The sequence below is a fragment of the Ranitomeya imitator genome, chromosome 3, assembly GCF_032444005.1.
Source record: "Ranitomeya imitator isolate aRanImi1 chromosome 3, aRanImi1.pri, whole genome shotgun sequence".
Lineage (NCBI taxonomy): Eukaryota > Metazoa > Chordata > Amphibia > Anura > Dendrobatidae > Ranitomeya > Ranitomeya imitator.
Window position 1 is genome coordinate 352,413,665 of NC_091284.1, and position 24,724 is coordinate 352,438,388.

The 24,724-nt window shown below is 44.8% G+C and overlaps 1 protein-coding gene across 2 annotated transcripts; it reads right to left on the bottom strand.

Moving 5' to 3' along the window:
• Nucleotides 1-7,112: 7,112 nt before the first annotated feature.
• On the bottom strand, nt 7,113-17,275 carry LOC138669938 (zinc finger protein 706-like). 2 transcript variants are annotated; one of them, XM_069756823.1, is made up of 4 exons: nt 17,093-17,275; nt 15,479-15,620; nt 14,126-14,233; nt 7,113-8,215 (listed from the first exon to the last, which is right to left on the bottom strand). In XM_069756823.1, the coding sequence occupies exons 2-3, from the start codon at nt 15,608-15,610 to the stop codon at nt 14,138-14,140; spliced, it is 228 nt and encodes a 75-aa protein (XP_069612924.1). In that variant the 5' UTR covers nt 15,611-15,620; nt 17,093-17,275; the 3' UTR covers nt 7,113-8,215; nt 14,126-14,137. The 2 variants fall into 2 exon arrangements, with proteins under 2 accessions (XP_069612924.1, XP_069612925.1); XM_069756824.1 differs by having other exon boundaries at nt 16,952-17,205.
• Between the last annotated feature and the right edge of the window lie 7,449 nt (nt 17,276-24,724).

Consider the following 24,724-nt stretch of genomic DNA (forward strand, 5'->3'; position numbering starts at 1 on the left):
AATCTTGAAGGAGTTCCCAGAGATGCTTAGCACTTGTTGGCTCTTTTGCCTTCACTCTGCGGTCATGCTCACTCCAAACCATCTCGATTGGGTTCAGGTCTGGTGACAGTGGAGACCAGGTCATCTGGTGTAGCACCCCTCTTTCTTGGTCAAAAAGCCCTTACACAATCCTGGAGGTGTGTTTGGGGTCATTGTCCTGTTGAAAAAATAAATGATGGTCCAACTAAACGCAAACCGGATGGAATAGCATGCCGCTGCAAGATGCTGTGGTAGACATGCTGGTTCAGTATGTCTTCAATTTTGAATAAATCCTCAACAGTGTCACCAGCAAAGCACCCCCACGCCTAATCCTCCATGCTTCACGGTGGGAACTAGGCATGTAGAGTCCATCCGTTCACCTTTTCTGCATCACACAATGACACAGTGGTTGGAACCAAGGATCTTAAATTTGGACTCATCAGACCAAAGCACAGATTTTCACCGGTCTAATGTCCATTCCTTGAGAACTTTAGCCCAAACAAGTCTCTACTGCTTGTTGCCTGTCCTTAGCAGTGGTTTCCTAGCAGCTATTTTACCATGAAGAATTGCTGCACAAAGTCTCCTCTTAACAGTTGTTGTAGAGATGTGTCTGCTGCTAGAACTCTGTGTGGCATTGACCTGGTCTCTAATCTGAGCTGCTGTTAAACTGTGATTTCTGAGGCTGGTGACTCGGATAAACATCCTCAGAAGCAGAGGTGACTCTTGCTCTTCCTTTCCTGGGGTGGTCCTCATGTGAGCCAGTTTCTTTGTAGCGCTTGATGGTTTTAGCCACTGCACTTGGGGACACTTTCAAAGTTTACCCAATTTTACTGACTGACTGACCTTCATTTCTTAGGGTCCGCAGCAGTTTCCCTTGAGTTTACATTACAATGCAAACATATGGGAAACAAAAAACGCTGTGCACATGCTGCAGAAAAAAAACGTACGGAAACGCAGCGGTTTACATTCCGCAGCATGACACTTTCTGCGGATTCCACAGCGGTTTTACAGCTGCTCCTATAGAAGACCGCAGTGGTAAAACCGCAGTGAAATCTGCAGTAAATCCATGATAAATCTGCAACAAAAACACAGCATTTTTGTCCTGCAGATTTATCAAATCCGCTGCGGAAAAATCCGCAGTGGACCAGAATAGTTGCGGATTCTCTGCGGATCCGCAGAGTTTTTTGAGGTGCAGAAACGCTGCAGATCCGCAATTGATTTACAGTACAATGTAAATCAATGAGAAAAAAAAAATGCTGTGCACACTTTGCGGAAAATCCACTGCAGAAACGCTGCGGTTTAAAAGAAGTACCATGTCACTTCTTTTTTGTTAATCTGCAGCATTTTGTACCCATTCCATTATAGAAAACCGCAGGGGTAAAAACCGCAGCAAAAACGCACAAAAACCGCTGCAGAACCACACAAAAAACGCGACAAATCCACAGGTGCGTTTTCTGCCAGGAGAGGCAGAATCCGCACCAGAAATTCCTAAGCCTAATCTGCAACGTGTGCACATAGCCTTAAAGTAATGATGGCCACTTGTTTTTCTTTACTTAGCTTGCCATAATACAAATTCTAACAGTCTATTCAGGAGGACTATCAGCTGTGTATCCACCAGACTTCTGCACAACACAACTGATGGTCCCAACCCCATTTATAAGGCAAGAAATCCCACTCATTAAACCTGACAGGGCACACCTGTGAAGTGAAAACCATTCCCGGTGACTACCTCTTGAAGCTCATCAAGAGAATGCCAAGAGTGTGCAAAGCAGTCAAAGCAAAAAGTGGCTACTTTGAAGAACCTAGAATGTAAGTCATAATTTCAGTTGCTTCACACTTTTGTTAAATATATAATTCCACATGTGTTAATTCATAGTTTTGATGCCTTCAGTGTGAATGTACAATTTACAGTCATGAAAATACAGAAAAATCTTTAAATGAGAAGGTGTGTCCAAACCTTTGGTCTGTAAATATATATATATATATATATATATATATATATATATATATATATATATATATATATATATATATATATATATATATATATATATATATATATATATATATATATATATATATATATATATATATATACACACATATACATACATACACAGGGCAGCACGGTGGCGCAGTGGTTAGCACAGCAGCCTTGCAGCGCTGGGGTCTTGGGTTCAAGCCCCACTAAGGACAACATCTGCAAAGAGTTTGTATGTTCTCTCCGTGTTTGCGTGGGTTTCCTCCGGGCACTCCAGTTTCCTCCCACATTCCAAAGACATACTGACAGGGAATTTAGATTGTGAGCCCCAATGGGGACAGCAATGATAATGTGTGTAAAGCGCTGCGGAATATGTTAGCGCTATATAAAAATAAAGATTATTATTATTATATATATATATACACACACACATACACAAGGTGGGCCATGTATATAGATACACCTAAATAAAACGGGAATGGTTGGTGATATAAGCTTCCTGTTTGTGGCACATTAGTATATGTGAGGGGGGAACACTTTTCAAGATGGGTGGTGACCATTGCAGCCATTTTGATGTAGGCCATTCTGGATCCAACTTTTATTTTTTCAATGGGAAGAGGGTCATGTGACACATCAAACTTATTGAGAATTTCACAAGAAAAACAATGGTGTGCTTGGTTTTAACATAACTTTATTCTTTCATGAGTTATTTACGAGTTTATGACCACTTATAAAATGTGTTCAAAGTGCGGCCCATTGTGTTGGATTGTCAATGCAACCCTCTTCTCCCACTCTTGACACACTGATAGCAACACCGCAGAAGAAATGCTAGCACAGGCTTCCAATATCCATTGTTTCATATGCTGCACATCTTGTATCTTCACAGCATAGACAATTGTCTTCAGAAGACCCCAAAGATAAAAGTCTAAAGGGGTCAGATCGGGAGACCTTGGTGGCCATTCAACTGGCCCACGACGACCAATCCACTTTCGAGGAAACTGTTCTTGTAGGAATGCTCGGACGTGACACCCATCATGTGGTGCTGCACCATATGTTCATGAATATTTGAGGCCATGAATCCAATAGATGTCCATTTTGCAAGCCAGATACTTTGATAAGGGGAAAAAAATATAAAAATAAAAAAAAAAACGCATCCTCGCAATGCACACGGATGACATGCGGATCATTGTAACATTTCTGCAAGTCTCAAACAGACCGATTTTTTATACGTTATGTGCGACGCCTGCCTTAGGCCGATAAAAAAAACGCATAGCACTCGGACCAATGTTAATCTATGGGGCAGCTCCCATCATCCGTTGTTTTCTCGGCCGTATTCAGGAACTGAGTGAAATTGCAGCATGCTGCGATTGTCAGCGTATCTTGGCCAAGTCGCACCAATGCAAGTCTTTGGGTGCGAGAAAAACTCGCACACCACACGGCCCATCAGTGTAACATCCGTATGCAATGCGATTTTAACATGAGCTTTTACATAGAGAGAACTGCTGTATGTAAAAGCTCATGTTAAAAATCACATTGCATACGGATGTCACACTGTTACTAGATGCGAGGAAATCACATCCTCACATTGCACACAGATGACATACGGATCACTGTTAAGGAACATTTGTGCAATTTTCGGCCATCAAAATAGGACCGATTTTTTTATACAGTAAGTGTGACTCCGGCCTTACAGACATAATTGCACACAATTTACAGGACTTTGTCAGCAAAGAATAACTGTTCAAATCAAGTTCAGGTACTCGGTGCATCATGGCATGGTCAATCATTTATATAAACCTTCCCACCTGCTTGGTTTCCATTTATCTCCACCTCCTCCCCCTCTCTTCTTTGATTGACAGCTCTGGCTTCATGGGGTCAGAGTAGAGTGGAGATAAATAGAAGCCAAGCAGGTAAGAAGCTGCACTTACTGGTGCTTCTCACAAATTTAGAATATAAACTCATATCATATAGAGCCATTACAAACAGAGTGATCTATTTCAAGTGTTTATTTCTGTTAATGTTGATGATCATGGCTTATAGCCAATGAAAACCCAAAAGTCATTATCTCAGTAAATTAGAATACTTTATAATACCAGCTTGATAAATAAATGCTTTACTAATAGCTGCATCACCACAACCTGTTAATGAAAAATAAAATTGCTGCTGGGGAACACATTATGTGTTATACATTTACTGAACTGCAGAACAAATGGTTATGGGAAGCGAAGGACCTATATGCACAATGACAGCGTTTTACTCTCAAAGGATATAAATATTGGTATGAAGAGGCGACTATAGCCCATGATCACGTGTGCATTTATACAAATTGAGGATTGTGTTGCTTAGTTATCTTAGCTTCTTAACCCAGATAATTATCTCTACATGAGGATTGGTATTTTCTTCTCACGGTGTATGTGCCTCAACAAGAGGTGTTCTAATAATAATCTTTATTTTTATTTAGCGCTAACATATTACGCAGTGCTTTACAGACATTACCATCACTGTCCCCAATGGGGCTCACAATCTAAATTCCCCACGCAAACACTGAGAACATACAAACTCTTTGCAGATGTTGTCCTAGGTGGGATTTGAACCCAGGACTCCAGCGCTGCAAGGCTGCTGTGCTAACCACTGCACCACCGTGCTGCCCAATACAGTGTTCTGAGTGCATGACGATACAGTTTTGCAGCACTGGGGGGCCCTTGTATCTAATCCCACCAAGACACTGCAGCCTTGCAGCGCTGGAGCCCTGGGTTGTAATCCCACCTTGGACAACATCTGCAAGGAGTTTGTATATTCTCTCCGTGTTTGCGTGGGTTTCCCCCGGGTTCTCTGGTTTCCTCCCACATTCCACAGACATACTGATAGGGAATTTAGATTGTGAGCCCCATCGGGGACAGTGATGATATTGTGTGCAAACTGTGAAGCGCTGCGGAATATGTTAGCGCTATATAAAAATATAGATTATTATTATTACAGGAGTTTGTATGTTCTCACCACATTTATGCGAGTTTCCTCCCACACTTTAAAGACATACTGATAGGGAATTTCGATTGTGAGCCCCAATGGGTTGATAATGTCTGTAAAGCGCTGCAGAATATGTTGGCACGATACAACCAATCAAAAAAAGTGTAATCAGAAAATGACTCACCGTTTAAGGGTACCGTCACACTATACGATTTACCAACGATCACGACCAGCGATACGACCTGGCCGTGATCGTTGGTAAGTCGTAGTGTGGTCGCTGGAGAGCTGTCACACAGACAGCTCTCCAGCGACCAACGATGCCGAGGTCCCCGGGTAAACATCGGGTTACTAAGCGCAGGACCGCGCTTAGTAACCCGATGTTTACCCTGGTTACCAGCGTAAAAAACAAACAAACAGTACATACTTACATTCCGGTGTCTGTCCCTTGCCGTCTGCTTCCCGCACTCACTGACTGCCGGCTGTAAAGTGAAAGCACAGCACAGCGGTGACGTCACCGCTGTGCTCTGCTTTCACTTTACGGCCGGCAGTCAGTGAGTGCGGGAAGCAGACGGCAAGGGACCTGACGGACACCGGAATGTAAGTATGTACTGTGTTTTTTTTTACATTTACGCTGGTAACCAGGGTAAACATCGGGTTACTAAGCGCGGCCCTGCGCTTAGTAACCCGATGTTTACCCTGGTTACAAGCGAACGCATCGCTAGATCGGTGTCACACACACCGATCCAGCGATGACAGCGGGAGATCCAGCGACGAAAGAATGTTCCAAACGATCTGCTACGACGTACGATTCTCAGCAGGATCCCTGATCGCTGCTGCGTGTCAGACACAGCGATATCGTATGGATATCGCTGGAACGTCACGAATCGTACCGTCGTAGCGATCAAAATGGCACTGTGTGACGGTACCCTTAGTCACGTATTTGTTAAATGAATCTATAAAAATATAAAGATCTGAGGATAAGGAATTATGAAGGAGGAGGTGTGAGCTGCAAAATTACTGTATTTTTAGGATTATAAGATGCACTTTATTCCCCCAAATTTGGGGGGAAAATGGAGGTGCGTCTTATAATGCGGATATACCTTACTGGTGCCATTGCTGCAGGCGAGGGGGTGCTCGACGGTGCTGCGGGGGCTCTGCTGACATTTCCTGAAAGGTCAGAGCCCCCACATTTCCACGGTTTCCTGTGCGGTGGACTCGGGGAAAATGGCAGCCGGGGGACGGCGCATGTACAGATGGAGATCTCGGCACCAAGACCTCAGGAGATGAGATCTCAGCACTGAGATCTCTTCTCCCGAAATCTCCATCTGCACATGCACTGCCCCCCCGGCGGCCATTGTCCCGGAGTCCACTGCACAGGAAACCATGGAACTGTGGGGGTTAGGGCCTTTCACAAAATGTCGGCAGAGCCCCCACAACAGCACTGCCGGGCAACCCCAGCGGCGCACCGCACATCGGAACATCCCCTCATTCCAGCCTGCGGGATCACCTCCTCCAGCAGCAACCCCGCTTCACCGCAGCCACCACCCCCGGTAAGCAATAAGACGCATGGAGTATAAGCACCACCACCATCTTTTTATTTAAAAAAATGTTTTCCTATTTTTCTCCTCAAAATTTGGGGTGCGTCTTGCAATCCGGAGCATCTTATAAACCGAAAAATACGGTACTTACTGTAAAATTATAGATCACAAGTTATCTATTGTATTTGTCAATGTAACAATACTGCGACTGCTGAAGAGTCTTCAGAAGAGAACATTGAACAATGAGAATTTCATTTGTTTCTTTTTTAATAAAACGAGGTAGAAAATAGAAAAAAATAATCAAAACATTTAGCATAAAAACCTGATTCAATAAATAGGTCATCGTCTAATGAATGACTTATAAAGGGTACATTATCTAGCTTTGGATGCAAATAAACAAAAACCAAAGTGTGGTAAAAGTAGTCCAATTGGCTTGCAAAACTTGCAACTCATCAAGACAAGTCAATTTCTTGCCTGTCTTGATCAAAGGGCATGTTTGAGTCAGATACTCCTCATTCTTGAAAAGGGGCACGCCCTCCCCATGAAGAGTGCCCACCTCCCCCAAAACCTCCCCCCATAAAAATAGCACATAAAGATGCTTACGAATGTTAAAAAAGAATTGCAAATGAAATATTTATTAAAGATTATTACACAAAATACTTTCTTAACATAAGCATACACAGGAAATTGTAAAGTATGTTAATGTCTTAAGTTCAGAAACATTAACTTGTTTTGGTGTGTATTTGAGGGCCTAGTGGCCCAATTAGGTTTTCAGTCTATGGGTTATATGTTCACATTTCTCTCGAAAGTTAAATAGAAAGGTGAAAAATATACATACGTAACAATATTCTACGTTTATTACTGACTTATATTTGTTAGGATTCCAAGCAGAATATTACTAGAACTGGGAATAAACATGAGACATGAAAAAAAAAAAAGGCAGATATTTGCCTTGTTATAAAGTGGCATACTTGTATTGTTTGTTAAAACTATTAGGACCTGCAATATTTTCCATAAATTGTGTGTGAATTTTTCTTAATTATGGTGTGAATAATTTGTTTAAAAAAAAAAAAGAAGGAAAATGCAACACCAAGAACAATATAACAGTAGTAATGATGATCAGGATACTTTTTAGAAAGTGGTTTTCACCTTAGGTAGAGCTGGTGAGATCAAAGTAATGTGCAAAGTGTTTGTCGTTGGCACAGTATAGCAAATGGTATTGCACAATAACTGGTAGGTAAGATGCAATATTAAGTCTCGGGTATAGATTAAAAAAAAAATAAAAAAATAAAGGGTGAATATGAAGGACTGCACTGGAATGCAATTAAAAAATATATATTGCTCTGCCTCCATAGATGAAAAGAATGCACCACCCTAACCGTACAGGAAGAAAATATTTATGATGCTTTTGGTTATTTTAATTACTAAAAAAATGTCCTATGGCACCCTCAACACTATTTGGGGGAACATGCCACAGAATTGCATAAACAAAGACAACTGGTCCTTTTGGTGTTCTGACTAAACCCACATATAGCAGGATAGATGATCCACGTTGTGAATAATGAGATGCTGCAGCACCAAAGTCCAGATACTCTCATGTTACTTATCGCCAACTTAACGTAAAACAGGTAGGTGCGTCTAGATTTATATAAGAAAGGTCTTTCAGATATGCGCAACTCGCTCCATTCAGTGCATTCATCAGAGGATATACCTAGATGAGGCAAATAAGAAAAAATAAATAAAATTTGACAATGTATAAAACCAATTATCCCAGCATGACCACTACACAATTGTTAATAAAGTAGCAATATAGGCATATGACAGACATTGATACAACAGGGGATATATAGGCTAGTATTATCCAAATAATACTATAATAAACTGCATGCCCCTCATCAATGAATAGGACCCAATGTGGACAGATTGTTAGATTTTCAAAGATGTATAAACATACATTCAAGCAGTGCGGAGGGCATGTAAGACCAAGCATATTGTTATGTATCAGTTTAACATACTGTTATATTCACCATTATAAAGGGGATCCACTATACGATATTCAACCAGTATATAATCTGCACAGATATATCCAAGCAATAATACAGAGCATATGGATAGATGTAACATTTAGTGTGCGCCCAGTACAACACTTATCTACCCAGAGTTCCACAGTATATTTTCGGGATCTGAGGCTGGATGAGGGCTTTTTTTCACGACTGAGCTGACGTTTTCTCCGATACCATTTTGGGGTATGTACAATGTTTATAATTTCATCTTACTGCCATTTTGCAGTGGCCAAAAAAAAAATAAAAAATTCTGGAGTTGCGATTTTTTCTTGTTACGCTGTTTACAGATCGAATTATTTTATATTTTGAAAGATCGGACATTTCTGAACCCAAAATGCCATGTGTTTTTTTTATACTTTTATTTCCAATAGTGCAAAAGGGGGTGATTTGAACGTCTTGTTTTTTTTAATTATTATTGTTTTTTTTCTTTTAAACTTTTTACTGCATTTGTAAGGGGACTTGAAGCTGCGATCATCCGATCGATTGTGCCTATACACAGCAGTGCTTCAGCAATGCAATGTATAGCACAAATCAATCTTCTTTGAACACCGGTCATTAGCTAGCATTGACAGGAGGATCGTAATGACAGGCACAGGGGTCATGAACAGACCCCTGGCTGCCATGACAATCCATCGGCACCCCACGAACATGTCACGACTGCACCAATGGGAATGAGGAATGACAGACGTGTGTTAATCTCAGACAACGGGATTTAACAGGCAAAGGGTATGTTTCCACGTGCAGGAAACGCTGCGTGTTTGACGCTGCATAGAGCCGCAGCGTCAGACACGCAGCGTCCAGATGTTACAGCATAGTGGAGGGGATTTAATGAAATCCCATCTCCACTATGCGTGGTAACACGCACGCGGCGGCCCTGCGACTCCGGACATGAGGCGCGTCTTTTAAGATCGCAGCATGTCCGTATATCTTGCGGCGACGCTGCATTGCCGCAAGGTATAGCACAGGGCCCTATGGTGGGGTGCGATAATCCCAGAGGTGTGCTATGAACACATCCGGCATCATCGCGTCCCAGAAAGGGGGCGGAGCTTACCGCAGAGCGGGTTTGCCGCTCCGACGAAACCGCCGGCCATCCTGATCGTGGAAACATACCCTAACAGCTCCATCTGTGGCTATAAAAGGCACATGATTGCTGATAAAATCAGCAATCATGTGCGGGCTCAGCTTGTGAGCCTGAATCAAAAGACATACGTCATAGGTCCTGTAGAATGTAAGCCCGCAGCGGCAAGGGTAGGGTCCTCTCCCCTCTGTACTGGTCTGTCACTATTAGTTTGTTCACTATAAATTATATTTGTATTTTATATGTAACCCCTTCTCATGTACAGCACCAAGGAATCAATGGTGCTCTTAAAATAAATAAATATATGACATATGTTGTGAAGAAGTTAAAAAAAGTGAAGGGAAATTCATACAGAAAAAAAAAAACAACAATAAACACCTCAACTTACAGAAAATTGAGTTTTATGTCAGATGTAAAAATAAGAAACCTGTTTCAGTTACGGGTCACTGTGTCACTGTGTGTTATGCTACTACAAAGGGTTTATAGACATTCTTTGGGTATGATGAACACGGTAGTCTGATCCAAGCCATGACTAAGAACCGGGATATTTGAAACTCATTTAATGGTCCTGCCTGGGCTCCCTGCCTATGTATATGCTTATTACTTTTACTATGGATGAATACAAAAAGACATTTTTTATAGACAAGCTGGAATGAGTAGTCATAATTTCTGCACATTTGCCTATTCATTAACACTGGGGTTTGGCCAACTTTAGAAAAAAGACAAAAACAAAGTCAGATGGCGTACGATTTGCAAAATGGATTAAGAGGCGCCTCTTAATGAATTTGGCGCATGATCAAGCTACCCACACATTGCAATCTGAAGCCTACACCAGCTATAGAGTCACAAAAGTTTTGCAAAAATTAATCTTTTAGAAAAAGCAGAAGACTAAAAATGGTGATTAAAGAAGAACCACAAAGTGGATTTCTTCAGCAAAGGGAATGTAATCAGTATTACAGCGCCATTACAGCGATGTCTTTAATTTAGAAAATTGTGCGGACAGATTCTTTTTAACTATGTGTATGATTAGATAAAAGTGGTTAATAATAGTGTTGAGCGATACCGTCCGATACTTGAAAGTATCGGTATCGGATAGTATCGGCCGATACCCGAAAAATATCGGATATCGCCGATACCGATATCCGATACCAATACAAGTCAATGGGACACCAAGTATCGGAAGGTATTCTCATGGTTCCCAGGGTCTGAAGGAGAGGAAACTCTCCTTCAGGCCCTGGGATCCATAGGGATGTGTAAAATAAAGAATTAAAATAAAAAATATTGATATATTTACCTCTCCGGCGGCCCCTGAACTCAGCGCAGGTAACCGGCAGGCTTCTTTGTTCAAAATCAGCGCTTTTAGGACCTGAGAATCACGTCCCGGCTTCTGATTGGTCGCGGCCACGCGACCAATCACAAGCCGCTACGTCTTTGAAAGTCATTAAAGCGCTCATTTTTAAAAATGAGCGCGTTAATAGCTTGCGGTGACGTCGCGGCTTGTGATTGGTCGCGTGGCCGCGACCAATCACAAGCCGCTACGTCTTTGAAAGTCATTAACGCGCTCATTTTTCAAAAATGAGCGCGCTAATAGCTTGCGGTGACGTCGCGGCTTGTGATTGGTCGCGTGGCGGTCACATGGGCGGCCCGCGACCAATCAGAAGCCGGGACGTGATTCTCAGGTCCTAAAAGCGCTGATTTTGAACAACGAAGCCTGCCGGTTACCCGCGCTGAGTCCAGGGGCCGCCGGAGAGGTAAATATATCAATATTTTTTATTTTAATTCTTTATTTTACACATCTCTATGTATCCGATACCGATACCCGATACCACAAAAGTATCGGATCTCGGTATCGGAATTCCGATACCGCAAGTATCGGCCGATACCCGATACTTGCGGTATCGGAATGCTCAACACTAGTTAATAACCATTAGTTAGCAGACAGCAGATCACATTAATTAATTTGACAATTCCAAGTGAGGAAATAGATTAGCCAGGGTGCACTCATTTAATATCTACTTTTTTGCCCAATTACCATTTTATACACCAATTTTAAAAGAGCGGAGAAGGCAGTAAGAAAAGTCTAGTAAAAACTTAAGTTAATGGTCTTAAAGGGGTTGTTCACTACTAAAACACCACCTCCTCATACCGCATGTTTGGCCTTGATAAAACAAATACAGCTATACTCTCCTCTTGTGCCAGCGGCGTTCTGGAGGTGTGCGCCCATCAAACGCCAGTGCCGAAGTAAGGTTGTTGCGTAACACGAGCCCTGTGCCCAGAGCAGACGTCACTGTCCCCTGCCTTCCGACGTACTGAACATCAAGGGGCTGCGGCTGCTCTCTGACTTCCTTTTGATGTTTGATTTGTCCGATGGTGAGGATAGCGATGCCGATGCTGGGCGCAGGGCTTGCGTGATATAACCTGAGTTGAGCCCCAAGAATGCGACTGCCAACAATAATGCAACGGTGCCAGAGGGGAGTATAGCCATTTTTAATTTAAGGAGGCCAAACATGAGGAATGAGAAAGGGTTGTCCAAGTAGTAGATAAACAGTTTAATGCAGAGAAGTGTGCACAAGGATAAACTGCCATTCCAAACACGATAGGAGACATTTTCCATGATACAGCATATCAAGATGCATTCATTTTTTGTGTCAAGCAGAAATTAAAAAAACAATACAAAAAACACTTTCTATGCATGTTGGAGATTGGAGTGATACATGGGTATGAAAGTACAAATCAAAGCCATGATAAGACCACCTGCTACTATGATAAATGATTGGCTGTTTAGCATTGTATACAGTGTACGAACAATTGGACCACACAATTATACATTTAGAGCAAGCACCCAGAAAAAAATTGAAAATTTGACAATGTATTGCAAGCGAATAGTCAACTTCCTTGCTTCAGTCCTTATGAATAATCCTCTTTCCCACATGGATACTCACAAAATGACCACTGTGTACAGCCAGCCTGCTGTGGCTTTTTTTTTTTGCAAATAAACAAATGGAGCTCAGGAACGGGAGCAACATCTTTAAAAGGAGGGCACAGGTATTTGTACCATACACCTGCTCTACATTTTTACATTTATAACTCTGGCCTTAAAAATTAAAAAGGATGGTTAGTAGTGATGAATGCAAGGGCTCGTTACTCGAGTATGCCTAGGGTGCTCAGCTATCCACAGACTGTCGTGGGTGCATGAGTGACATGTTCAAATCCCCACGACCCCATGTTTCACAGCTGTTAACAGTGATAAAACACGCCCACGGGCGCAAACTTGAACATGTCACTCGAGCACCAGCGACACTCGGTACATACAGAGCACCCTAGGCAAACTCGAGTACCGAGCACTTGCGCTCATCACTAATGGTTATGCTTTATTTCATAAATCAATAGTACACGTGAAAATAAGCAACTTTGAAACATGTCTTGTCAGAGAAATCTGCTTTCTCTGCAATTGATAAGTCATTATGACAATTCTCAGCTCTGAGGTAAAATCTGTAGTAGGTGAAGACAGACTTTCCCATTACCGAGTAGCAGATGCTATGGATACAATTGTATGTTGATGGGTGGGTGAAGAGGAGGGAGGAGTTCCATCTAGCTCCTCCCTCCGTCTATATAGAATAGCATCCATAGCTATGAAATAAACATTTAAAAAAACTGTTACTCTTTAAAGGGGTTGTTCGGTCAAAACCAATAAGTCACTGTGTGACTGCAGACTTATAAATCCCCCAGTGCAAGCATTGTGCGCTGGTAGGATTTGCCGATTTCAGATCCGGGACGGGAGGTTATGTATTGGGCATGGATTCGCTCTCCGTACACTTGTATGGAGTGAGGCTGCGCCTTCCAGTCGGAGATGCCCACTATGCTCTATACAAGTGTATGGAGCGAGGCCATGTCCACTGGCCGGGGGCATGTGTACCTCATACATCACCTCTGTGCCTGGGTGTGTGCTGGAGGGATTCATAAGTCTGCAGTCACATTTGTCAGCTTTGACTGGACATCTCCTTTAAGGGTATGTTTCCACGTTCAGGAAACGCTGCGTGTCTGACGCTGCATAAAGACGCAGTGTCAAACACACAGCGTCCAGATGTTACAGCATAGTGGAGGGGATTTAATGAAATCCTGTCTCCACTATGCATGGTAACACACAGCTGGCGGCTCTGCGATTCCGGACATGCGGCGCGTCTTTTTAGATTGCAGCATGTCCATTTACCTTGCGGCGACGCTGCGCCTCCACAAGGTATAACACAGGGCCCTATGTGTGGGGTGCGATGATACCGGATGTGTGCAATGAACACATCCGGCATCATCGCGTCCACAGAAGGGGGCGGAGCTTTGCTGCTCCGTCCAAACCACTGGCCATCCTGAACGTGGACACGTACCCTAAGGGTTGCTTTAATAAGACCAGGAAAACAAGTGCACCTCACAATCAAAGTAACTGGTTTAGTTATATTTACAAAGTGTTCATAAAATTGTGACCAACCATTCTCTCCTGTTATGCCTGCACATCTACCAGCTCCGGAGGCATGGGAGACTTAGGGTGTTTGCTTTCAAAATGCTGCTTAAACGTTTTTGGGTCTGGCATCTGTGTCTAAAATAAGAATAATAAAAAAAAAAACATCTCAAAACTTGTTACACTTAAGGTAAGGCTATGATCACACATTTGTTCCAGTACCCCAACAGCAACTACAGCTGGGATTCGCCCAGCCACTAAAAAAGCAAAAACAAAACAACAACAACAACTATACACTGCATGGAAGTTTCTAAGCAGTCGTCCACAGTATATGGCTGCCGTCACTAGCAGCATTTGGTCAGTATTTTACATCAGTATTTGTAAGCCATAACCAGGAGTGGGTGATAAATACAGAAGTGGTGCATATGTTTCTATTATACTTTTCCTCTCATTGTTCCACTCCTGGTTTTGGCTTACAGATACTGAGGTAAAATACTGACCAAATCCTGATAGTGTGACGGCAGCCTAAAAAGGTGAATAAGGGTCTATGAAACAGTTACAGTATACGTCTGGCATAGCTCCGGATATATACTGTAAGGTGAAGCACAAAGTATGCACAGAGCCTAACTCACAAAGCAAAGATATAATATTTAAGGCTCTATTCACATATGGAAACAAGAAGGTAAAGCTCGTTGGAAACATCTCCCTACAAATGTTTTTTGCAGCTTCACACTGCTTTCCCTGGCACATCATTCCTCTTGGTGTCTGTTTATGTGATTATTGTTATGCTGTAATGTCCCCTCTATAATGTAAAGTGCTGAGGAATATTTCGGTGCATTAGAAATAAAATTACTACTATTACATTGGAAGGCAATTTGCTGCACTCATTATGATAAAATAATTTTCATTTTTTTGGTCTGTAAGATTGCCAGTGACTAAGACAAGTAATGAAGAGGTGATGCAAGGACACGGCAGAAACCCATTCTAAGGATCAATGAGGGTCGCAGCGGTCGGACCCTATCAGTCATAACGGGTTATTCCCTAGAGCGATTACAAGTGTAATACATCCACATTTAGTATTCCCCACGGTTTGATCTATATGGGGGGAGGGGTGGGATGTATGTGCTGCTATGCCTGAAACTGCAGCTCTGTCCTTGATTTGTGGGGATTACAGGGTTTCCTATGGAAACGCCATCATGCCACGTGAACACGATGCACCTATAGTCTAATACCTAACAGTATTTGCATGGATCATTTATTGCTTTAAATATGATTCATGTGCAAGTCCGTGGAATGTGAAGCCTTACTGCCCTGAAAGGGTTAACACAAGAGAGTAAGCTCTCCCCCAGGATTGGCCACACCACATCTGTCCCTGGCTCTTACCCTGCACACAGGACAGGTGAACACCAGGGCTGCCTTGGCCGCAGCTTTCTGGTCACTGCCATGCTTCTTCTTCTCGGCCTGCTTCTTGGCATTCTTCTGCTGAGACTGGATCTTCTGCTGCCCACGAGCCATTGTAGCAGACCTGAGAAGACAACAGACATTACCCAGCACTGCTGGAGGCACACAGAGGTATACTGGGGGGTGGGCGGCAGGCAGAGGTGCGGGCGGCAGGCAGAGGTCTGGACGGCAGGCAGAGGTGCGGGCGGCAGGCAGAGGTGCGGGCGGCAGGCAGGGGTCTGGACGGCAGGCAGAGGTGCGGGCGGCAGGCAGGGGTGCGGGCAGAGGTGCGGGCGGCAGGCAGAGGTGCGGGCGGCAGGCAGGGGTGCGGGCAGAGGTGCGGGCGGCAGGCAGAGGTGCGGGCGGCAGGCAGAGGTGCGGGCAGAGGTGCGGGCGGCAGGCAGAGGTGCGGGCGGCAGGCAGGGGTGCGGGCAGAGGTGCGGGCGGCAGGCAGAGGTGCGGGCGGCAGGCAGGGGTGCGGGCGGCAGGCAGGGGTGCGGGCGGCAGGCAGAGGTGCGGACGGCAGGCAGAGGTCTGGACGGCAGGCAGAGGTCTGGACGGCAGGCAGAGGTGCGGGCGGCAGGCAGAGGTCTGGACGGCAGGCAGAGGTGCGGGCGGCAGGCAGAGGTGCGGGCGGCAGGCAGAGGTGCGGGCGGCAGGCAGAGGTGCGGATGGCAGGCAGAGGTCTGGACGGCAGGCAGAGGTGCGGACGGCAGGCAGAGGTCTGGACGGCAGGCAGAGGTGCGGGCGGCAGGCAGAGGTGCGGGCGGCAGGCAGAGGTCTGGACGGCAGGCAGAGGTGCGGGCGGCAGGCAGAGGTGCGGGCGGCAGGCAGAGGTGCGGGCGGCAGGCAGAGGTGCGGGCGGCAGGCAGAGGTCTGGACGGCAGGCAGAGGTGCGGACGGCAGGCAGGGGTCTGGACGGCAGGCAGGGGTGCGGGCGGCAGGCAGGGGTCTGGACGGCAGGCAGAGGTGCGGACGGCAGGCAGGGGTCTGGACGGCAGGCAGAGGTGCGGGCGGCAGGCAGGGGTCTGGACGGCAGGCAGAGGTGCGGGCGGCAGGCAGGGGTCTGGACGGCAGGCAGAGGTGCGGGCGGCAGGCAGAGGTGCGGGCGGCAGGCAGAGGTCTGGACGGCAGGCAGAGGTGCGGACGGCAGGCAGGGGTCTGGACGGCAGGCAGGGGTGCGGGCGGCAGGCAGGGGTCTGGACGGCAGGCAGAGGTGCGGGCGGCAGGCAGGGGTCTGGACGGCAGGCAGAGGTGCGGACGGCAGGCAGGGGTCTGGACGGCAGGCAGAGGTGCGGGCGGCAGGCAGAGGTCTGGACGGCAGGCAGAGGTGCGGGCGGCAGGCAGAGGTCTGGACGGCAGGCAGAGGTGCGGACGGCAGGCAGGGGTGCGGGCGGCAGGCAGAGGTGTGCGCACCTGGGAGAAGCACTGCGTCCTCATGGCAGCCCTGGTGGTCAGGGGGCACAGCGCGATGAGGGGCGCACATGTCAGCTCCCAGTATACGGTACGCACGGAGCCCCGCTCCCCACTGCCAAGTGGCTTTCTAGCCCCACATACCACTAGTTTCCTTCCAGGCACCACCAAAGCCTCTCAGCGTCTAGTCTGTCACGACAGAGCAGTCACGCGGTGTCGCGACACCCAGGCTGCGCTCACTTCCGCCTTTTTCCGGCTCCTTCCAGTTTCACCTCTACGCCACTTCCTACCCACAGCTGGCCTGTGCCGTTACCAGGCAACGAGCTCCAAAGCGCGGCTCACTGCAGGCTGAGTACACACAGGAAGTGGCGGGGACGGTCCTATTGTAGAGACCCAGGAACCAATGGTCTAGAATTTGGGTTCCGGCCCTGAGAAGAGCAGTGCTGACACATTACCCGAGGAGGAGAAAATCAGTCAGTCCAGGACTGGCCGGACTGCACATTGCTGTAATAACTCAATAATTTAGGCTACTAAAGAGAAGAAATTGGACCCAAAAGTTGTGCAATTTGTCCTGAGTACGCTGATACCCCATATGTGGGGGTAAACCACTGTTTGGGCGCATGGCAGAGCTCGGAAGGGAAGGAGCGCCGTTTGACTTTTCAATGCAAAATTGACTGGAGTTGAAAAGGGGGGCCATGTTGCGCTTGGAGAGCCACTGATGTGCCTAAACATTGAAACCCCCCAAAAGTGACACAATTTTGGAAAGTAGACCCCCTAAGGAACTTTTCTAGATGTGTTGTGAGAGCTTTGAACCCCCAAGTGTTTCACTACAGTTTATAACGCAAAGCCGTGAAAATAAAATAAAAAAACTTCCACAAAAATTATTTTTTAACCCCAGTTTTGTATTTTCCCAAGGGTAACAGGAGAAATTGGTCCCCAAAAGTTGTTGTCCAATTTGTCCTGAGTACGCTAATACCCCATATGTGGGGGGGAAACCACCGTTTGGGCGCATGGCAGAGCTCGGAAGGGAAGGAGCGCCATTTGGAATGCAGACTTGGATGGTTTGGTCTGCAGACGTCACTTTGCATTTGCAGAGCCCCTGATGTACCTAAGCAGTAGAAATCCCCCACAAGTGACCCCATATTGGAAACTAGATCCCCCAAGGAACTTATCTAGATGTGTTGTGAGAACTTTGAACCCCCAAGTGTTTCACTACAGTTAATAATGCAGAGCCGTGAAAATAAAAAATTATTTTTGTCCCGCAAGTTTTTTTTAGCCCCCCCAAATTTTTATTTTTCCAAGGGTAACAAGAGAAATTGGACCCCAGAAGTTGTTGTCCAATTTGACCTGAGTACGCTGATACCCCATATGTTGGGGTAAACCCATTTGGGCGCACAGGAGAGCTCAGAAAGGAAGGAGCACTGTTTTACTTTTTCAACGCAGAATTGACTGGAATTGGAAACCCCCAATTCTAACTGAAACCCTAACCTAAACACACCCCTAATGCCCACCACACCCCTAACTTCAACACACCCCTAACCCCAACCATAACCCTAACCACACCCCTAACCCTAATCCCAACCGTAAATGTAATCCAAACCCTAACCCTAGCCCCAGCCCTAACCTTAAAGCCATGTGCACACGTCAGGATTTTTAGCGTTTTTTTTTTTGCGGAATTTCGCCATAAAAACGCTATAAATCCGCTAAAAAAACGCTAACATTATGCATCCTATCATTTAGAATGCATTCCGCATTTTTTGTGCAGATGTTAGCGGTTTTTACCGCAAAAAAAACGCATACTGCAAAAAATCCGGACATGCTCTATCTTTTTGCGGATTTCCTATCAAAAAGGACATTCCGGAAAATAAAAACGCAAAAAATCCGCAAAAAATCCACGCAAAAAACGCGCAAATTCCGCGAGAAATCCGCGCGAAAAAAGCACGCGGATTTCTGTCAGAATTCTCAGGATTATGTCAGGAAAAAATCCTGACGTGTGCACATAGCCTAACTCTAACCCTAACACTAACCCTAAGGCCGGCCTCACACTAGCGAGTTTTACGGACGTAAGAGCGCAGAAACTACGTCCGTAAAACTCGCGTAACATACGGCACAATTATTCTCTATGCCCCTGCTCCTATCTGCCGTATTTTACGGCTTTCTACGGCCGTAGAAAATCGCAGCATGCTGCGTTTGTCACCGTATTGCGCAAATAAAACGTCAATGAAAGTCTATGGAAGCCCTAAAAATACGGATTACACACGGACCAGCAGTGTGACTTGCGAGGAATACGCAGCGGTGTTAGAGAGAAAAGCCGGCAATTCAGTGCGGTGTACAGTAAAATCACACTGACAGCTTACAATAGAATAGGTAGAATAAATGTGTACACATAGAATAGATATATCTAATACAGGTCCTTCTCAAAAAATTAGCATATAGTGTTAAATTTCATTATTTACCATAATGTAATGATTACAATTAAACTTTCATATATTATAGATTCATTATCCACCAACTGAAATTTGTCAGGTCTTTTATTGTTTTAATACTGATGATTTTGGCATACAACTCCTGATAACCCAAAAAACCTGTCTCAATAAATTAGCATATCAAGAAAAGGTTCTCTAAACGACCTATTACCCTAATCTTCTGAATCAACTAATTAACTCTAAACACATGCAAAAGATACCTGAGGCTTTTATAAACTCCCTGCCTGGTTCATTACTCAAAACCCCCATCATGGGTAAGACTAGCGACCTGACAGATGTCAAGAAGGCCATCATTGACACCCTCAAGCAAGAGGGTAAGACCCAGAAAGAAATTTCTCAACAAATAGGCTGTTCCCAGAGTGCTGTATCAAGGCACCTCAATGGTAAGTCTGTTGGAAGAAAACAATGTGGCCGAAAACGCTGTACAACGAGAAGAGGAGACCGGACCCTGAGGAAGATTGTGGAAAAGGACCGATTCCAGACCTTGGGGAACCTGAGGAAGCAGTGGACTGAGTCTGGTGTGGAAACATCCAGAGCCACCGTACACAGGCGTGTGCAGGAAATGGGCTACAGGTGCCCCATTCCCCAGGTAAAGCCACTTTTGAACCATAAACAGCGGCAGAGGCGCCTGACCTGGGCTACAGAGAAGCAGCACTGGACTGTTGCTAAGTGGTCCCAAGTACTTTTTTCTGATGAAAGCAAATTTTGCATGTCATTCGGAAATCAAGGTGCCAGAGTCTGGAGGAAGACTGGGGAGAAGGAAATGCCAAAATGCCTGAAGTCCAGTGTCAAGTACCCACAGTCAGTGATGGTGTGGGGTGCCATGTCAGCTGCTGGTGTTGGTCCACTGTGTTTCATCAAGGGCAGGGTCAATGCAGCTATCAGGAGATTTTGGAGCACTTCATGCTTCCATCGGCTGAAATGCTTTATGGAGATGAAGATTTCATTTTTCAGCACGACCTGGCACCTGCTCACAGTGCCAAAACCACTGGTAAATGGTTTACTGACCATGGTATTACTGTGCTCAATTGGCCTGCCAACTCTCCTGACCTGAACCCCATAGAGAATCTGTGGGATATTGTGAAGAGAAAGTTGAGAGACGCAAGACCCAACACTCTGGATGAGCTTAAGGCCGCTATTGAAGCATCCTGGGCCTCCATAACATCTCAGCAGTGTCACAGGCTGATTGCCTCCATGCCACGCCGCATTGAAGCAGTCATTTCTGCCAAAGGATTCCCGACCAAGTATTGAGTGCATAACTGAACATTATTATTTGATGGTTTTTTTGTTTGTTATTAAAAAACACTTTTATTTGATTGGATGGGTGAAATATGCTAATTTATTGAGACAGGTTTTTTGGGTTATCAGGAGTTGTATGCCAAAATCATCAGTATTAAAACAATAAAAGACCTGACAAATTTCAGTTGGTGGATAATGAATCTATAATATATGAAAGTTTAATTGTAATCATTACATTATGGTAAATAATGAAATTTAACACTATATGCTAATTTTTTTAGAAGAACCTGTATATAAAGCTGTGTGTGTGCGTGTGTGTGTATGTCCGGGATTGGCATCTGCACTGTCGCAGCTACAGCCACAAAATTTTGCACAGTCACACATCTGGACCCCGAGAGCGTCATAGGCTACGTTGTGAGGCGAAATTTTAACCCCGCGCGTTCCAATTCACCAAACAATTTTGCCCCTATCTACATAATGGGGAAAAAAGTGAAAGGAAAAGTGTTGGAGGCGTCGCAGCTACAGCCACAAAATTTTGCACAGTCACACGTCTGGACCCTGAGAGCGTCATAGGCTATGTTGTGAGGTGAAATTTTAACCCCGTGCTTTCCAATTCACCAAACAATTTTGCCCCTATCTACATAATGGGGAAAAAGTGAAAGGAAAAGTGTTGGAGGCGTCGCAGCTACAGCCACAAAATTTTGCACAGTCACACGTCTGGACCCCGAGAGCGTCATAGGCTATGTTGTGAGGTGAAATTTTAACCCCGCGCTTTCCAATTCACCAAACAATTTTGCCCCTATCTACATAATGTGAAAAAATGAAAGGAAAAGTGTAGGAGGGAAATTGACAGCTGCCAGATGTGAACAAGGGGGACTTAAAGAATGAGAGCGATGGCGCCAAAGTGTATATACCGTACAGTTGCTAAGGTGGGGCCCCAACATGGGATACTCACCACACACGGGGATATGAACACACACACAAAATGCGCCACACACTACCACGTGCTTGAACACATATTACCCTCAGCACACATTTCACCACAAATACACCAACCTCGCCACATAAAAGTCGAAACACAAAAGTCGCCACTCAAATCTCACCACGCGCAGAACTCGCCACATGCAAAAACTAAGCTCTTGCAAAACTCGCCACAAGTGCAAAACTCACCTCACGGAAAACTCGCCACACGCAAAACTTGCACACGCGGAAAAATTGCCACATGCACAAAAGTTGCAACACATGCAAAAGTTGCCTCACACAAAACTTGCACATACTCAAAAGGCACCACACATAAAACGCGCCACGCGCAAAACTCGCCATGCGCAAAACTTGCTGCACACAACTTGCTACACTAACCTGTTACATGCAACTCGACACACAAAAAGTTGCTACACGCATGTTGCCACACAAAACTCATCTCACAAAAGTCGCTACATGCATGTCACCACACGCAACTCAACACACACAACTTGACAAACGAAACTCGCCCTAAAATACACACAAGTCTGGTATTATCCTTCAAAAATAAAAATCTGATTAATAAGCAGACAAACTACAACAAATGTACCATATAGGAAATACGGCAGCTGTCAGTCACATGACCTGTCTATTATGTGTATGTGTGAGCTAATATATACTGCCAGGGGGAGGGCTTCCTGTTGGCTGGGGATTTATCAGGCTGCCAATTTAGCTTACAAATACTGAGGTAAAAATACTGAGCAAATAACGTGGGAACGAGGTCTAATACAGGAGGAGATGACACACAGGTATATACTATATACAGGGGAGATGACACACAGATATATACTATATACAGGAGAGATGACACAGGTATATACTATATAGAGGAGGAGTTGACATACAGGTACATATATATACAGGAGGAGATGACATACAGGTATATACTATATACAGGAGGAGATGACACACAGGTATATACTATATACAGGAGAAGATGACCTACAGTTATATACTATATACAGGAGGAGATGACATACAGGTATATCTAATATATAAAGCTGAATGTGTGTGTGTGTGTATGTATGTATGTCCGGGATTGGCATCTGCACCGTCGCAGCTACAGCCACAAAATTTTGCACAGTCACACGTCTGGACCCCGAGAGCGTCATAGGCTATGTTGTGAGGCGAAATTTTAACCCCGCGCGTTCCAATTCACCAAACAATTTTGCCCCTATCTACATAATGGGGAAAAAAGTGAAAGGAAAAGTGTTGGAGGCGTCGCAGCCACAGCCACAAAATTTTGCACAGTCACACGTCTGGACCCCGAGAGCGTCATAGGCTATGTTGTGAGGTGAAATTTTAACCCCGCGCTTTCCAATTCACCAAACAATTTTGCCCCTATCTACATAATGTGAAAAAATGAAAGGAAAAGTGTAGGAGGGAAATTGACAGCTGCCAGATGTGAACAAGGGGGACTTAAAGAATGAGAGCGATGGTGCCAAAGAGTATATACTGTACAGTTGCTAAGGTGGGGCCCCGACATGGGATACTCACCACACACGGGGATATGAACACACACACAAAATGCGCCACACACAACCAAGTGCTTGAACACATATTACCCTCAGCACACATTTCACCACAAATACACCAACCTCGCCACATAAAAGTCGAAACACAAAACTCGCCACTCAAAACTCGTCACGCGCAGAACTCGCCACATGCAAAAACTAGGCTCTTGCAAAACTCGCCACAAGTGCAAAACTCACCTCACGGAAAACTCGCCACACGCAAAACTTGCACACGCGGAAAAATTGCCACATGCACAAAAGTTGCAACACATGCAAAAGTTGCCTCACACAAAACTTGCACATACTCAAAAGGCACCACACATAAAACTCGCCACGCGCAAAACTCGCCATGCGCAAAACTTGCTGCACACAACTTGCTACACTAACCTGTCACATGCAACTCGACACACAAAAAGTTGCTACACGCATGTTGCCACACAAAACTCATCTCACAAAAGTCACTACATGCATGTCACCACACGCAACTCAACACACACAACTTGACAAACGAAACTCGCCCTAAAACACACACAAGTCTGGTATTATCCTTCAAAAATAAAAATCTGATTAATAAGCAGACAAACTACAACAAATGTACCATATAGGAAATACGGCAGCTGTCAGTCACATGACCTGTCTATTATGTGTATGTGTGAGCTAATATATACTGCCAGGGGGAGGGCTTCCTGTTGGCTGGGGATTTATCATGCTGCCAATTTAGCTTACAAATACTGAGGTAAAAATACTGAGCAAATAACGTGTGAACGAGGTCTAATACAGGAGGAGATGACACACAGGTATATACTATATACAGGGGAGATGACACACAGATATATACTATATACAGGAGAGATGACACAGGTATATACTATACAGAGGAGGAGATGACATACAGGTACATATACAGTGGGGCAAAAAAGTATTTAGTCAGTCAGCAATAGTGCAAGTTCCACCACTTAAAAAGATGAGAGGCGTCTGTAATTTACATCATAGGTAGACCTCAACTATGGGAGACAAACTGAGAAAAAAAAATCCAGAAAATCACATTGTCTGTTTTTTATCATTTTTTTTTGCATTTTATGGTGGAAAATAAGTATTTGGTCAGAAACAAACAATCAAGATTTCTGGCTCTCACAGACCTGTAACTTCTTCTTTAAGAGTCTCCTCTTTCCTCCACTCATTACCTGTAGTAATGGCACCTTTTTAAACTTGTTATCAGTATAAAAAGACACCTGTGCACACCCTCAAACAGTCTGACTCCAAACTCCACTATGGTGAAGACCAAAGAGCTGTCAAAGGACACCAGAAACAAAATTGTAGCCCTGCACCAGGCTGGGAAGACTGAATCTGCAATAGCCAACCAGCTTGGAGTGAAGAAATCAACAGTGGGAGCAATAATTAGAAAATGGAAGACATACAAGACCACTGATAATCTCCCTCGATCTGGGGCTCCACGCAAAATCCCACCCCGTGGGGTCAGAATGATCACAAGAACGGTGAGCAAAAATCCCAGAACC